We start from the raw sequence: 16208 nt of genomic DNA on the forward strand, positions 1-16208 counted from the left end.
ATACAATCGATCTATCGGATGGTAGCATTTTCTTGATTGCCGTCTGGAGCCCCCCAGACCCCAGACATTCGATCTACGCCATGGCCGGCAATTCCAGGTCCCGTTTCTAAATTCCGATCGGTCCAAGCTACACAGCTATTATTCACTATATTCGTGCTCCCTAGCCCTAGTCGCCATAACTGACTTGATAATTTCCATGGAGCGGTGATCAATGCGAAGCTCTTTCTTTTTGTTTACTGCTTTTGTGGTTGCTTTGAACTAGCCAACGCAATCAGTACAAATCCAACGAGAGATCTCAGACATATACCTACAATTTACATTTTTATCAGATCCCCACCACCTAATGGACCTCTTCTCAGAGATTAGCGCGCCAACAATGGCGATGGCTTCAGCTCTCTCGGTTGGTGCGGCGGCCTACCTCAATGCCAAACTTTCCATCTCTACCGACATATCAACGATATCCAATGATCGGGCTTTCACGAAGCGCCTCGGACAGCGAATTGCGGAGCTGGGTGACACAACAACGATCTACAAGATGCTCGAAAGAGTTATCGAAGTCGATGGTCATGGGTCGAGGGAAGCACTCTGGTTTGAGAACAAAACGTGGACATATAGTCAATTGAAGGACCGTACGTACACTCATTATCTTATCAACAATCCTTGGATATAGCGCTTGCAGGAGAACTAACATTTGCATAGTTGTGGATCGATTTGCTACGGTTCTCCATGGACAAAACATTAACCCAGGAGATTTCGTTGGTGTTTTCACAACCAATTCCATAGAAATGGTCGTAACGATCTATGCACTTTCGAAGCTGGGCTGTGTTTCTGCACTCATAAATACGAACCTGAGAGGTACTGCCCAGAACTATACCTATGCATCACAAATGGAAGCTAATCCAGGCGAGCATAGATGACACATTCATTCACTGCCTCAACGTCTCTGGCTCCAAGTTTATCATCTCAACACCTGATATCTCACAGTTTGTCTGTTCTGATTTGCCTCATATTGCGCTGAATATATCATCCTTCGACGGCGAATCTGCGGGAACCACAGAACTTATCACAGCCGCGCAATTGCAACAGCTTATCCCCCTTGGCTTGATCCCTGCTAAGAGGTCGCCGGGCGACTTATGCGCTCTGATCTACACTTCTGGAACTACGGGGAAGCCCAAAGCATGTGCAATCCGAAACATGATGACGCTCGTGACATCTAATCCACTCACGACTGATGTGAACAACCAATCGAAGTATTTCCCGCTGCGAACATATTCCCCCCTTCCTCTTTTCCACGGTACTGCCTTCTTCACGGGTTTGTGTTACTCTGTTGGGAACGCGAGCACCTTATGTTTGCGCCGCAAGTTCTCAGCTTCGCAGTTCTGGAAAGATGTCCATGATTCAAGAGCCACGCGTATCTTGTACATTGGCGAGCTGTGCAGGTACCTTCTGTCAACGCCTCCTTCGCCCTATGACCAGAATCATTCTTGCATTGTGGCTACTGGTAACGGACTCCGTGGGGAAATCTGGGAGCGCTTCCGTCAAAGGTTTGCGGTCCCTGAGATCCGCGAGTTCTACCGATCAACCGAGGGCGTGGCCAAATTCGATAACCATGGTGTCGGAGCATGGGGTGCAGGAAAGATTGGATTTTCGGGTCCCATCAGGCGGTTCTTCGAAGACGATGTGTTTATCGTGAAATATGATACCGAGACAGAGATGCCTTATCGGGACCCAAAGACAGGCTTCTGTATTAGATCGAAGCTTGGTGAGGAAGGAGAGGCGATTGGGCGAGTCAGAAGTCGTGGGCTACTCACAGAATATCTCCACAACGAAGATGCTACCGAACAGAAGCTTCTTCGGGACGTGTTCCAGAAAGGCGATCTTTTTCAACGTACCGGTGACCTTGTGGTCCAAGACGGAGACGGCTGGATTAAGTTCCAAGACCGCGTTGGAGACACCTTCCGCTGGAAAGGCGAGAATGTCAGTGCAGGAGAAGTCCGCGATCACATCTGCCGAATTCCTTCTGTTCATGATGCTGTTGTTTACGGCGTAAAGCTCCCGGGGTATGTCCGATATGTGTTACTCGTCATTGCCAGCCATATACTAATATATTGCTCTTAGGTATGATGGACAGGCCGGAGCTGCAGGAATCACTCTTGAGGATCCTTCCGCAGCAGTGGAGTCTGAATTCATGAGCAACTTGTACCGCGAGCTGAAGAAGAAAGGTGTGCCATCGTACGCCCTGCCGCGGCTTGTCCGACTCACTGAGAAGTAAGATTCAAGCTACCTATTTTACTGGTGATAGGGTATGCGCTAATATGCCTTTATTTTCTCATAGGGTTGCTACTGGCGTCACTTTCAAGCAAGCTAAGGGCGACCTGGCCAAGAAGGGATGGGATCCACGAGGGGACTGGAAGGGCGATAAGTTGTATTGGCTGAATGGGAAGATATACGAGAAGCTTGATGAACGAAGCTGGTCTTCGATCGAAAGTGGACAGGCGAAGCTGTGATGAGGAGACATGTATCAAGATTAGACCCTCTCGATGGTGTACATATAATGCCAAGACGCTAGAGCATAACCTTTGGAAAGTCAAGATTTATTCTTTGTTCGGCAGTTGTGTCAAACAAAAGGTTTCATTCTCCCCATAACCTCAGTCCCCAAGATTAGTCGGTCGTATGACTCGACACTCTCAACATATATATTTATTTGGTTCTGCTTCTGATATTTATTCTTTCCTATATTCTTCTATTTCTTTCGTTGTGACAAGAACGGCATGCCGCCGCAATCAAACTTCCGTCTGCGATCTAATCTCCCGAATTGAGCTAGGGCCCAAAGATCGGCATGAAGCTAAGCCACTGGTGAACCAATGCATGCACACGGCTTTCCCTGCTCTACCTGCTATTCGTTCGATACCTCTTAGTCGTATATGCTCGTATATCTTGTATCATAATCGATCGAATCGTAAGGCGCGGGGTTAAAATCTCTTTGCATTTAGTATATAAAGGTTGCCCTAGTCTGTTTTTAAAAAAAAATATGCTAAGCAAAATTTCAACGCTCATCGCAGCTGCACCATGGCAGAATCCAGTGCACCTCCACAGGAATCTTACACCCAACAGTCTCGCATAGACGGTGGGAAAGCCCCAGAGCAGGTTTTTCAAGAATCCGCCGCGGATAAGGATCTGGAACAGCCAGCGGCACCTGACCAGTTTGATGCGCGATACTGTACCACCAAATGGGAAATATGGGCATACTATGCGTGCGTTGATTGACATATCGTGGAAAAGAAAATATTACTAAACGAGAAACATCACATCAGTTATTACATTGGAAACAATGGATTATCTCTATTCAGTAGGCCACCCCTCACCCCTCTTATCCATTCGGGTCAAATATAAAGCAGACTCAATTTAACAATTGACCATCTACAGACTTCGGCCCAACTGCCTTCCAGAACCTACTCAGCCAAGCCGCAGGCGATAGCGGAACCCTCTATTTCGCTGGACGACAACGCTCCATCAATAGCATTGTACTTCTCAGCAACGGAATTTCGTTCGCTATCCAAGTGGTCATCTTCCTAGTCATCGGCAGTTTCGCCGACTTCGGTACATGGCGGCCCAATATCCTGATCACCCTTTCCATAGTCGCATATGCAATCGGGTTCGGCTGGCTCGGCGTTCATACGGCAGACAAATGGCATATCGGCGTAGGACTGTACATCGTCGGCTTGATCGCCTATCAAACGACGCTGACCTTCTGGACGGCGGCATTCCCGGGTTTGGCGCGCAATACGCCCGAAATGAAAGCAAAAGCCGACGCATACACCGCGGGAACTATATCGCGCGATGAATACGACCACGCCGACACGATAGAGCGGAGTAGGTTGGCGAACATCGCTTTTTATGTCCAGTCCTGTGCGGAGGTGGTCATCCTTGCCATCATCGTGGGTATCATGTTCGGAGTGCATGTCAATGCAAGTGAGGAAAATAACAATTGGGGCTTGAGTGTTCTGATTGCCTTTGCGAGCGGTGTGTGGCTGCTAGTTTCGTTGCCTTGGTTCTTTCTTGAGAAGCGTCGGCCAGGACAGGACCCGAAGGGGAAAAACATCTTCGTTGCGGGCCTGTGGCAGCTTTATTATGCTGCGAAGCAGGTGTGGAGATTGAAGCAGAGCTTGCTTTATCTTGTTGGTAAGATTCCATCTTGGTCTATTCCCAATGCTTCGGGTTGTCTATGGACTTGCTAACGGGAGATACAGGATATTTCCTCTTGGGCGACTCGTTAAACACAACCGTGACTGTAATATCTACCTTGCAGAACAGTGTGGTCTCTTACAACACTCTAGAATTGACATACCTTCTGATTGCTGGAATCGCAGCTCAGGTTCGTGCATTTGTCCTATCTCTTCTTGTGCATTTTTAACCCATCAACAACAGGCAGTAGGGATCTACGGTTTCTGGTTCATCCAGCAACGCTTTAAACTCGGCACCAAAACTATGTTCAACACCATTGCCGTCGCAATTATCTTACTCGATGGCTGGGGTATGATAGGCATCTGGACACAGAAATTTGGTTTCCATCACGGTTGGGAATTCTGGGTACGTCAGAACCGTATTCTCTATTTTGAGAGTATCGTCAACCACTAACTGTGCGATCAATAGCTCTACCAAGTTTATTACGGCCTGTTCGTTTGCCCGTGGTATAGTTACTCACAAATCATGATCTCCGAAGTCGCGCCCCGAGGCCACGACTTCCTTTTCTTCAGTTTATTCAGTATCGTTGGCAAGACCTCGTCGTTCATTGGGCCTCTTGTCTCGAGTGCTATTATCGATGCAACGCCGTCTGGAAACGCCTCGATGCCTTTCTACTTTCTGTTTGGGCTGAGCGTGGCCAGTTTTGCTGTTTTGGCGATCTGGTTGGATCTGAAGAAGAGTCGACGAGAGCAGGAGGTGTTTCTGCAGGGTAAAGATAGCGATGGGTCGGAAGGGGATACGTGAGTTATGTATTCCGAGGATTCGCTGTGGCGGGGGAGATTGTGAGGCTTGAAGTATGTACACAGCATATATTCATATTGCTTATACGAGATGTCCTCTGAATCAATGTACAATATCGTCCGTTATTCACAGTTAGCATGGTGTATACTCTAGTTTGAGGCTGTGTACCTTGAATGGAGTAGGGCTTCCTGTAAGCTTTTACTCCTTCATTTTATTAGAACACGAGCCCCTCTACAATTGGAAAACTATAGGCAAATATTTCTACAGAGTGACTTTTACCCCTATTTCTCCGTCCATACTTCGGGTAAGCGCCGTATGAATCAGAATGACTCATTATGACTTTTCCCCGAGAGATCGAGTCGGTGGGGATCTATATCCGACATACATTGGTTGAGGCTTTCGGACGAAGCTTGCAATGACTTTCGTATTATTTAATCCTTAATGTTTTATTTGAAATTATTGTTCTTTGCTAATGTCTAACCTACAGTTCACTCCGTGGATCATTCCGTCTGAGCGTTGAACAGAGTGGTCAATCCCGGATTGGCTCTCCTTATGCACAGCAACTCCTTATATCATCATTCGCATGTCCGTCTTTTAATTCTGAGTCGTAGCAAGTACATACATACATAGTAGCGATCGGTCAGCAATAAATATCGATTAAACCGCATAGTCATACATCCAGCTCACCAACTCAGACAAAACCAAAACGGCACATCCAGACACAACAGTGGTCGTAAAGCATACCCTCCTAGCTAGCACATAGTTGTCCGCAGTACTAGTACCAGTAGGCTCCTATTAGACGCCAAGTGACACCCTCCAATAACGGGCGAAGTGGCCCACAAGGGCCCTAGAGCACGAGGGTCACCCAGTGGTATGTGTACCCACAAGTATGTATAAAACAACGCACGTTTGCGTCGCAGCCTGCCAGTTTTATTCCTCACACCAATGACAGATGAGCTGCTAAACCCAGCCACTTCCACGCACCGTCCAAACCGAGCCCCAAGCATCAGCCTCTCCCTCCCTGTAGAGGAGAGAGGCCCTAAACCTTGAGCTCGTGGCCGCACAACAACAACCACCCAAGTCCATCATGGCCATTTCGCACACCATGGTTCTCGCCCGACCACAGCAACAGAAGGAACCTGTCCCTCCCTGGTGAACCCTCTTGGGAGTCGGGACCCAACTTCACAGCTCCAGGACTTGACTGGAACGATGACATGTTGGAGACCCCGTCTGGGCAGCGCCCTGTGGCCCCTCAAGTCCGAGCTGATCCCCTGCTTCCATCGGATCTGTCAAGCCCGCCCGTTTCCACTTTTCTTACGGCGTCGTTTGGCCCAATCAAAGATACTGCCCTCCCGAGGCTGTTCAGTCCGTTAAATGTATCATCTACGGGGACCGGATTCAACGGTGTGTTGTTTGCTGTTTGTTGTTGGTTGTTGGTTGTTGGTTGTTTTTTTTGGCCGATGTGGTTGAAACTATGGCTGACCGGTGCCAGATTATCATGGTGATAACCACCTCTCCCTAGACTCCCACCTGGATAGTGTATCTCAGCGACAGAACCCCGGCTTGATCAATAATGAAACTCCACCGTCGAACACTAACGCGGCAGACGCATTACCCGGTCAAGAATATCCAGTCGAGACATTATTATCCCCTGAAGTATCCAGTGCCGGTCGTTCTAAGCGCAAAGCTGGCACTCTCGAACAGGACCCTAGCAACGAGAAAGCCACAACAGCCATCAAACGACAGCGCAACACCATGGCGGCGCGGAGGTACCGCCAGAAGGGGCGCGATCGCATTACTGAGTTAGAGTGTGCCTTAAGAGAAACGGAGCACGAGCGAAACGAGCTCAGGCTCCAACTGGCGAGGAGAGAGGCGGAAGTGGCTGCTTTGAAGGAGATGTTGAGGAGGTAGATGTTCCTGAGTGTCATTGGGGGTGGTTCTTGGGAATTGGTTATGGTCTAAGGGTCGATCTATAAGGTGTGTTTGTATTGGTTTGTTGTAGACGTTTTTACTGTGAATGTGATGAGATATTTTTGGGTTGATATGGCTAAGCTAAATATCAGATAGCCATGATGGTTCAGTACCGCTGACGATGGTGAAGTTGGGTCAAATCACAGTTGGTTTTCCTTGTAGGACATACCTCAGTAATGAGATTATACTAGAGTATCTTTGTGTCTGGAGCTACTCTCGCGGCTATAATGAAGTTGTACATGTTGAAAGAAAACTCAGTAGAAAGAAGCAAAAGGATATATATATTTTTTCGGTCCGAACTTTTTGGAAGAGTGAAAAAAACTCCAGCCCATGCTATGCCTAAGCGCCGTATCTCGGGAAAGTGAATGTGAAGGATCAATATCTGACGGAGAACATAAAAGAAAAAAGAGTAGCATAAGGAGAACATAAATATCAATAACAAGTTTAAGAGTCTCCATCCGACGAGGCACTCTCCTTCGACTTGCTCTTCTTCTTCTTCTTCTTCTCCTTCTTCTCGGAACCCTCGGCGTCTGCCTCTGCTTCCGAGTCGCGCTTCCGCTTCTTCTTCTTCTCTTTCTTCTCCTTCTTTTCCTTTTTGGCACTCTCCAGCTCCTCGGGTGGCACGAAGGCCTTGGCCCGCTCCTGCATCTTTTCCTCGCGCTTCAGGCGTTGCTTCTCCATAAGTTCTTCCTTCTGTGCACGGTCCTTGGCCTCCTTGGACAAGAAGTACTCGCCCGACTCGATCTGCAAGTCCACCTTGCTCTTCTCCGGGGCCGGTGGGAAAGGAGTATACACCTTCTTGGACTTGTCGGTGACCTTGAACGGCATGCGACGCTTCGAGAGGGTGCGCTTCTTGAAGTTTGGCAGGAATCGGTCCCAGGATTCTTGGGCCAACGTGGGGTCCTTGGCCAATTCACGCTTGATCATGAGCTCCTTAATGTGGTAGATGGGGTGGATGTTGGCCATGCAGTCGTTTATCACCCTGCGCACTTCTTTCAGACCCTTATAAGGACCCATTGCGGAGACGGTGTTTCCTTGCACCAGGATATATGTCTCGGTTAAGAGCTCGAGAGCTTTGAGAGTCGAACCGTTTGGTCCTAGGATACGCTGGCGACGCTTTACGAACCGTTCTTTATTGCGGACTTGGCTTCGGATTTTGATGATATCGCATGCGACGCCATCCTCGAGGATCTTCAGGGCCTATCATTAATCGAAACGATTAGCGGATGGGTCCCGACAGCATTGCGAAACAGTAGACGATCAACCTACCTGTTGCACAGGCACACTTCTGGCAAGCAGCTTGATGAGATCACGGGCCTTGAGAATTGCGGCGGGGTCAAAAGTCTTCCGGGTGGTCTTCACAGTCATGCTACCCTCCACCAAATCCAGAGTACAAGCGATTCCCTGCTTTTCGAGGGTCCTGGTCACGACGGGCCATGCTTCCTTCAGGTAAACTTCACGATATTTGGGGAAGAGCGTAGCAAAAGAGGATTCCTCGGCGAAACTACCGGCGACATTATCGTCGGCTTTGAAGGGCTCGATCTAGTCGCAGATGGCAGGTTAGGAGACGAGCGCATATCACCTGGGGAGATACAAGAAGAACAAACCTTCCACTTATCGATGTCATCCGTATCCCACGGCTTATCCTTCTTGTATGTGGACGGCATTTTGGGCGATTCGGTTGCGCAGCCTTTTTGGCAGGTGGTACAGGATTCTTCTTCGACGGAAGTGACTTGGCGGCCAACTTTTTTCTGATCCGCGCGGAGACTTACCACGTTGGGCATTTAGCGCACGGGGCGCTTAGGACGGAACCCAGACAGGTAAATATGCGCCGTAGACGCACAAACGCCCGATTGAATGGTTCGGGCGTCTACGCGGATGAGCCTCAAAGCTGCTCCTTCAGCAATTGGGCGTCTGGTTGGTCAACCCTCGGTTTATCGGCGGGTCCCATTCCACAATCTGTGATTTAAGTTAAATCACGCAGAAGAAACGAAGCTCCAGATTGCCACATGGCAGTGTTGAGTGTCCCTCCGAGAACAGACGTGGTTGACTCAGCTACATTACGAGTCATAGTTGAATTCGATAGATCAATTGCAGATGGGAGAAATGGCAGCTCCAACTAAGCCCCTTTTTAGCATTCCATGTCCGTGGCGTTGGGTCTCCTTGGTGGGAAACTGGGACATGGGGGCAAGAAACATCCATTTGGCCCTTAGAAGAGCAAGATAACCCAGTGTTTTCTAGGCACAAATTGAAGCCACTGTTGAGTTCTGGTGCTTGATTACACCACAGCAATGGTCTTTTGCCATTTAATCTCGGAGAGAATGAAATGCAAGGTTTACTGGGAAATTACAGAGGCCCGCAGCTCCCTTTGCCCCACACAGTCTATCGTAGGGTAGGAAACTTTCCCTTCAGGACGAAAGCACCAACCAGAGTCCAGAAAGGACCGTTTGGAATATGACAGTTTGCCTGTGGCATCGCCTTTAATTGTTCTCTCTGATCCAGTGGGTTGACAACTCGCCTCTTCATGGTTTAATTAGAGTTTCAAGAGGTGGCCACTATTGATAGTCGTAACGTCAAATCTGGAAGGCAGAGATTGGCAACGCCAATCCTAATCCTAATCCGCTAGAGGGTTCTGGATGGATCCATGCCAATCCTCGCTATAGTATTTCACTGGCAATCGAGGCAGAAGTAATTCGACATTGTATAGACATGATTACGGAGGAGGAGCGAGGAGAGGTAGCTTCCACCAGGGACGATGTTGGCAAGTAATTTTTTTGTTGCTGCTTAAGGTTCAGAGACGACCCGTCAGTTTGGTACCCTACCCGAGACGGGGCCCGTTTCCCAGTCCTTCTTGTCCCCTACACCGTCTTCCTTTTCTCTCTCTCCCTCTCTCTCTCTCTCTCCCCCTTCCTCGGTGGCAATCACTTCAGGTTCGAATTGATGGTCCACTCCGCCGGAGTTTCCACCGAACGTTGGTTGGATCAGACAACCAGATCTCTCCCACAAGCCGTCATATTCGCGGTATGCCCGCTAGCCCTTGAGATGACGATTCTAGGTGCACGGGCTTTCTTTGATTCCCTCTTCCCACTCGCTTGAGTTGACTTTCTGGCTTTTGGCTCAACAGTCCCCAATCCCTCTAGCACTCACTTTTCATTATAGAAAGTCGCAGATCCTTAGAGGCGCCTTCCGGACGATAAGAGATCAAGACGACGACGACGGTCCCGTTGCTTCCTGGAAACGAAGATGACCGCTCACTGAGGAAAGAAGGGTTCCTTCCATCAACACAGCCATCTTTCCTGGGCTAAAACGAAGCTGCATATCCGGCATACGCCCAGGACACTGCCTAGTCTCTTTAAACAGGCCTCTTGACGGCCCAATCCTCGTACTGCATGTCAGCAAGGCCCCGGTTTCATGCCCATTTCAGAGTGACCCGTCCCCGAATTCGAGCCCGCTGCTATCTTTATTCCCTGTAGAGTGCCGTTATATGCGAGAGGCAGCCTTCCGTCGGACGTTTGGTGCATGGAGTTACCTGCTAGTTTTAATAACTACACTGTCGCTTGTGGACGGTTTAGCCATGTGGGGTGGTGATAGTACTTAGGACCGCCAGGGGCATGGCTCCTAGAGATGAAAGGAGATACTGAGACACAATTCCGGTGGAAACTGACCAATATTTAGCTGCTTTCAAGCTCTATCTGTCCAATGTCAAAATATCTAATCTGATGATGGAACATCATGGCTCCCTTGGGCAGTCAAGCCAGAAATGTCTTCGATAGAGATACAACAGCTCTCTACGAACCGTGGGAAGAGGATTGCGGATTGAATATCACACCCATCCCTTCGGCAATATTTACTGGGGCTTTCTTCCAATGCAAACGTACCTGGTGTTGTTAGAACACCGTCACGGATTGCTTGAAGAGCGGACTTACAGGGGAAAGTAGGCCTTCAAATTGTGGGTATCGGCTTCCTGCTGTGCTCGCGCTATCAGCTCCGCAAACTGCTGTGGGGGCATCCGCAGTCGTTGGGTAAATGGATAAAGCCCCAACGCGGGAAGCAGTTTTTTAACATTCTCACGGTTTTTAGCGCCTATATCTCGCATCCTGGGGTCTATCCAGTGTTAAAAGAAACTTTTCGCCCAGATGGCATGTGTGCACTTTACCATTGGACCATGCGGATAGAGGCAGCGGGATCATTCGAGCATCGACCTCCGTCAGGCCTGCTGCTGTCAGAAGACTTCTCAGCCTTGTCCCCACGCGAAGGTCCTTCATATCCTCCAAAGAGCCCATTAATTGCGTGCTCCATTCCCTCAATGCGTGCTGTTCGGTGATTGAGCCGTTATCTGACTGGACATTGAAGTATATCTCGACTAGTTGCACCCAGCCCCCTGGCTTTAAAACTCTGTGACAACAAAAAGTTAGTCTAAGGCGTCGGCGATACCCTATGTTGGATCAGAGAGCCGGTATTCAGGAATCAGACCTTTTAATGTCTCTGATATAGGAGGGCCAGCGGTCTCGGTTGATGCCGGTTGCGAGCAGCCTTGAATGGACAAGGTCGAAGTGGTTCGGGGGAAATGTGAATGGACGGTTCAGATCATCGACCTATATGGCGACATAGATACGTTAGTGACACATTTCTCAGAATTCACAAGCTCCCATTCAGGACTTATCTCCGCTAGAATCGGCGAGGCGGGGTTGCAGGGAACATTTCGTCGAGCAGCGAGAATGTGGAAAAGGGGCACAGTTATAGCGACTCGCGCACAGCGAGGTTCCCCCAGTCGAGAGATGATCAACTCACTTGTAGGCATAAATTCTCCGGTATATCGTCTGGGTTCATATAGGGGTATATATCGAGGCCGATTACCTTCAGTCGAGGCAATTAGCCGGTTGATACCTGAGAAGAAGAGTCCACCTGGACTACGTACCTTGCATCTGGGGTGCTGCTCCGCCGTCTCAATAGCCCACGACCCAGTGCCATAGCCACAGTCGAGGATCTTTTGAGGCTGCGGGATCGGCGGGAATATTAGCCTGTTGTCGAAAACCTTGTTGAAAACCTGGTGCTGGCGCTCGAGTCGTTCTGCCTCTTCCTGGCGGTGGATCTGCGGTCAGCTTTGTCCCGGATCCCAGACTTTTCGTTTTGATCTTACTCCGTCCACCGGCTCAAAAAATATCTGGTGGTCGACCGAGAACTTTTGGAACACGCGACCTTGGATGGTTACGGTCTCGAGGTACACGGCGTCCAAGGCTTCCGTTTCCGAGTCAGGGCTCCTTAACGACCCAGAAAGTCAGTGCTCATGGTCTGTCCACGATCTAGCGGCGGGTTTAGGTACGTCATTGTTGGCCCTTCTCTGGAATGCTCACGAGGGGGCTGGGGTTTAACGAGGTACGAATTGAATCAAGGGCAGCAAGGAAATCCCATCTCTCAGGGCGCCTCTATCGTGGGGAGTGGGTGGCAGGTTATGTTGTGGTTAAGGGATCTCTTTGTTGAAGCGATCGACGGGGCACGAAGAATATTCGACAAGAAAAGTACCGCTGGACACGAACCAAAAATGACTATATTGCACTCCATGGGCTATTGGTGAAGCAGTCTGTACTATGCGGGACTGAGTCTTCGTACTAAAATGTACGGCCGGTAAAGGAAAATCCGTCCAGGCCAGTCCCAGACGTCTGTCTTGCCCTTTGCAAGAACCCAGCAAATCATGGTCCTTAAACCCCCCTTCAATGAGGCAAAATTCAGTCAATGGCAGGCCACCCTTTCGAACCACTACATTTCCCTCCATGACAGCAGGTTAAACATCGTCTGCCCTTGTCTTAAAAAGAAATACGACTACCTCAGGGGTATTTGCCCAGGATTACATCCCACCAATTTGCAGCGAAGGGAGGGGTCGGCGGTGCTTCCGGAGGGGCCACCGATGCCGACGGGTTTCGACGCCTAGGAGGGCTAATTCACTAACCCTCGGGGCTTCACCCTTCACCCGCCCTATCAGTCTATTAGAGAGGGGGTTAGACATTGTCGCACGGGGTTCCGGTTTCTCTTCAACCCCCTTGTTTGGTAGGAACGCTTAAGGATCGTCTTGAGATCCCTGTTCTTAGTGCGGACCGAGACTTTTTGGCATTTTCGCTGTTAGTACTGGGCTCACGTGTTGGCTCCAATCACTAATTTTACATGCCTCTGCAGGCCAGGCAGCATCAGTAACTCGGTCTCACATCCACAGCCCTAGCCTCTGCATGGCCACACAACACTAGATCTGCGAGAAAAAATTTTTTTTTTCCCAAAAAGAATTATGGATTGAAGGACAGACCTGCATGGTGGGGGTGGCACGCCATGATGTAATGTCACTGGGATACTCACGCCAGCAGAATTAATCGCAGGAAGGGAAACTGGGCTTCTACGACAGTGAATCACTGACAGCGAAATAAATATCTGATGGCCACCCTGCAGATGCAATCAGCGATTGCGGATACACTAAGGTTTTAGTTGAAGGTAAAGCACGGTGGTTCGCGCCGTCAGACTGCGTTCAATGCTGGCCGTAGGGATGGTCGATGGCCGTGCCCGAACAGCCACCCATTGTAAGCCTGGCTATCCCAATATCCGAGCCATTTAAGGGTAAGTAATTTGAAAAATGACGGCATCGATATTTGAATAAAGTGGGGGGAATCCTGGAGGAGTGGCTTGTGAGATGGGCAACATATCGGGTTTGGCTGACAATCTAGCCCAATTCTATGAACTATATTCTCTTTGGATTTTTGAAATCTTCCCTTTCCCCCTCAATCACAGCCTGCGCCTCTTTCTCACCGCTCCTTTTGTGCGTCGCCCGTCGTGCTAGAACTTGAAACAAATGACACTAAGGCACCCACACGATGGGTCACGGTCCCGATTGAGAATAGCAGAGCATATCTGACAAGCGACGGCGCTTGGCGGGTGGGCCAACGATCTTTAGGTCGCACGGAGGACTCTCTTAAGAGACAAGATATGCAAGCGATGGGTCGGGGCGTCGGAGGCCTGAACAACTGTGGAGTATGGGAATACACTGATTATGATTGACCTGACAAGGAATACGAGGCCTATAGACTCCTTTACGGTATTCCCATAGCTCTATGGTGCCAATTCCCGCTCTTGGGATTGAGTTCAATGGTTGCTTTCAGGGAAAATCCCACTAACGGGGAGAGAGGCGAGATGGGAGTCCGGCGAGCAAATCAGCATCGCCTCGGTCGAGCGTTGCTCTTCCTTCGACCGTTCTAGTGGATTTTCACGAGGATGTTGGGTTGGCCATGACCATTGATTCTGATTTGCGGTCGTACACCCATGACCATCGCTAAGCATGCAGACCGGGAATCCATGCAGGCCCAACGCCAGATGAGCGCCCAGGCTGTCGGGTCTTTCGACGACAGGATTTAAGCCCAGGGTCGACAAGGCATATTGGCAGCGATCCCAGAACCACGGTTCAGCTTCGGGAAAGCAGTGCGCAGCGCCGGAGACTACAGCGGTTAGGCCCGCTAGTGTGGGCGTACTAAAAATCCACCCACATCGTACTACACTACGTCGCACGCTCGATGGAGTTCCAATCGCTTTATCATTACGTTGCACGCCTGCCGTCATTTTAATTAATTATCCTTTTTTTTCCCACTGTATTTCCCTGCCGTCTCTCTCTCTCTCTCTTTCTTTCTTTTTTTTCTCCTTTTCTTTCCCGGTGCTTTGACCATCTGTCGCAGTCCCTCCACATAATCTCTAGATCTATCTGTGCGTACAGATCTACGTCAGAATGGCAAAAACAATTAGTATCTAGAGTTAATTGGTGGCAAATCAACTAACAGACATCCAGAGGGAAGAGTATTGCATTTGATTCATATAACGTCATACAGTACACATCTACACCTTCGTACCCCAGTAGCCTATACCATCGTACCAACATCTACCTAACCTCCAAGGATCCAGTCATATACTTGACACTAGCACCAATGATCTCCACCACAAACGCAGCCTCTTGCTCAGTGCGTGGGGCATAAATCAAAACATATTCCGACGGAAGCGAGATGACTTTTCCTCCAAAAAGTGCCTTCGGAACCTGAACCCCAGATAATCTATGCCGTTGCCCCCAACCAGCTTCAATCACTTTCTTGCCTGTTAATCATTCCTGGGTCAGTCTCATGTCTAGAAAAAAAAACATATATACTCTTCTTTGTCTGTGTCACAGGTATCAACGAGGAATAAATATGGTTTGAGGAATCATACAGTCAGCAGGAGCCAAAGTCACATGCAGCGAGAAGTCCTTCAACCGATGGATATGCGCAAGCTCGCCCCTCATCTGCTGAGCAGCGGGAGTCGGGACAAGACCCTCGGCGAGAAAGAGGGCATCGGCGTGAAGTTCGAGCTTCGACGGGGCAAGTGCGACGAGGTGTTGGTTGCGATTGGCGAAGGCGTAGAAATCCCGATTCAGTTTCTTCATCCCCGGTAAGTACAGATCATAGTCTTGTATATACATTACACTTTTGCATATTTGTGATAGACACAAAAATCACATTAAATCAAAATAAATAAATCAAAGCAAACACATCTATGCGCAAGCAGAATACATACCTCCTTAATCTCCTCCGAAGGAAACTCCGTAATCTGTCTCTGCGGTACAATATGCGGTCCAACCTGAGGTCGATGGTCTCTCTTGCGCATGTTGTTCCATTCATCACCTAGATAGCTTGTCGTCTCCCCCGCCGTAATCTTCGCCTCATACACCCCGGTCGAGAACATCTCCCTCCCCCACGGTGGAAGAATCACACTAGCCGCAAACCACCCAATAAAGTTATACGGCACTCCCCCGGGCCCATAGGAGAGAAAAGTCCGATAATCACGATAGATACGAGGAAGGGTCAATGCCACCGCCGCAGCCGATAGCGCAGAAATAACAACCCGGGTATTATGGCCTGATTGTATCAGGAAGCGGAACCGAGAGATATACGAGGAGATGAAAGTCGAGGTTTTCTCGAGTAGAGACGTCATGTTGGATGATATGGTATAGTTTTGTTTTTTGTTTCCCCCCTTCTATTGATAGTAAGTAGGATTCTAGGTAGAGGGCTTGATTTATATTATTTATATAGTAGAAGAATCGACGAGACCCGTGACAATGATCTACCGGGGGATTCCGATCGGGTTCGTGATTGGTGGCATTTGCACCATGGATTTGGGTTGTGAATGTACGAGCGGACCAATCATGTTGGGTTATTGTGGTTCGGGGGTTTGGGGTATTTGGGTGTTGATATTTT

At 49.2% G+C, this 16208-nt stretch overlaps 6 protein-coding genes across 6 annotated transcripts; 3 read left to right on the forward strand and 3 right to left on the reverse strand.

The window, feature by feature from the left end:
• Nucleotides 1-376: 376 nt before the first annotated feature.
• ABOM_010121 (putative bifunctional fatty acid transporter/acyl-CoA synthetase (FAT1)) lies at nucleotides 377-2507 on the forward strand (the record flags this gene model as incomplete). Its single annotated transcript, XM_022537249.1, has 5 exons — nucleotides 377-629; nucleotides 700-855; nucleotides 914-2060; nucleotides 2119-2268; nucleotides 2336-2507. 5 exons carry the CDS (start codon nucleotides 377-379, stop codon nucleotides 2505-2507), a joined length of 1878 nt encoding a protein of 625 aa, XP_022384946.1.
• Nucleotides 2508-3069: 562 nt separating this feature from the next.
• On the forward strand, nucleotides 3070-4989 carry ABOM_010122 (MFS transporter; the record flags this gene model as incomplete). Its single annotated transcript, XM_022537250.1, has 6 exons — nucleotides 3070-3254; nucleotides 3315-3349; nucleotides 3427-4182; nucleotides 4251-4375; nucleotides 4429-4590; nucleotides 4654-4989. 6 exons carry the CDS (start codon nucleotides 3070-3072, stop codon nucleotides 4987-4989), a joined length of 1599 nt encoding a protein of 532 aa, XP_022384949.1.
• A 1211-nt stretch (nucleotides 4990-6200) lies between these two features.
• On the forward strand, nucleotides 6201-6897 carry ABOM_010123 (bZIP transcription factor; the record flags this gene model as incomplete). Its single annotated transcript, XM_022537251.1, has 2 exons — nucleotides 6201-6390; nucleotides 6479-6897. 2 exons carry the CDS (start codon nucleotides 6201-6203, stop codon nucleotides 6895-6897), a joined length of 609 nt encoding a protein of 202 aa, XP_022384948.1.
• Nucleotides 6898-7401: 504 nt separating this feature from the next.
• Nucleotides 7402-8624, reverse strand: ABOM_010124 (KRR1 small subunit processome component; the record flags this gene model as incomplete). Its single annotated transcript, XM_022537252.1, has 3 exons — nucleotides 7402-8157; nucleotides 8227-8499; nucleotides 8565-8624. 3 exons carry the CDS (start codon nucleotides 8622-8624, stop codon nucleotides 7402-7404), a joined length of 1089 nt encoding a protein of 362 aa, XP_022384951.1.
• Nucleotides 8625-10804: 2180 nt separating this feature from the next.
• Nucleotides 10805-12285, reverse strand: ABOM_010125 (class I SAM-dependent methyltransferase; the record flags this gene model as incomplete). Its single annotated transcript, XM_022537253.1, has 8 exons — nucleotides 10805-10835; nucleotides 10884-11061; nucleotides 11114-11352; nucleotides 11431-11552; nucleotides 11749-11814; nucleotides 11876-12049; nucleotides 12098-12218; nucleotides 12281-12285. The coding sequence occupies 8 exons, from the start codon at nucleotides 12283-12285 to the stop codon at nucleotides 10805-10807; spliced, it is 936 nt and encodes a 311-aa protein (XP_022384950.1).
• Nucleotides 12286-14863: 2578 nt separating this feature from the next.
• ABOM_010126 (uncharacterized protein) lies at nucleotides 14864-15945 on the reverse strand (the record flags this gene model as incomplete). The annotated part of the gene is made up of 3 exons (XM_022537254.1): nucleotides 14864-15072; nucleotides 15184-15391; nucleotides 15529-15945. 3 exons carry the CDS (start codon nucleotides 15943-15945, stop codon nucleotides 14864-14866), a joined length of 834 nt encoding a protein of 277 aa, XP_022384953.1.
• Between the last annotated feature and the right edge of the window lie 263 nt (nucleotides 15946-16208).

The sequence above is a fragment of the Aspergillus bombycis genome, assembly GCF_001792695.1.
Source record: "Aspergillus bombycis strain NRRL26010 chromosome Unknown contig00117, whole genome shotgun sequence".
NCBI lineage: Eukaryota > Fungi > Ascomycota > Eurotiomycetes > Eurotiales > Aspergillaceae > Aspergillus > Aspergillus bombycis.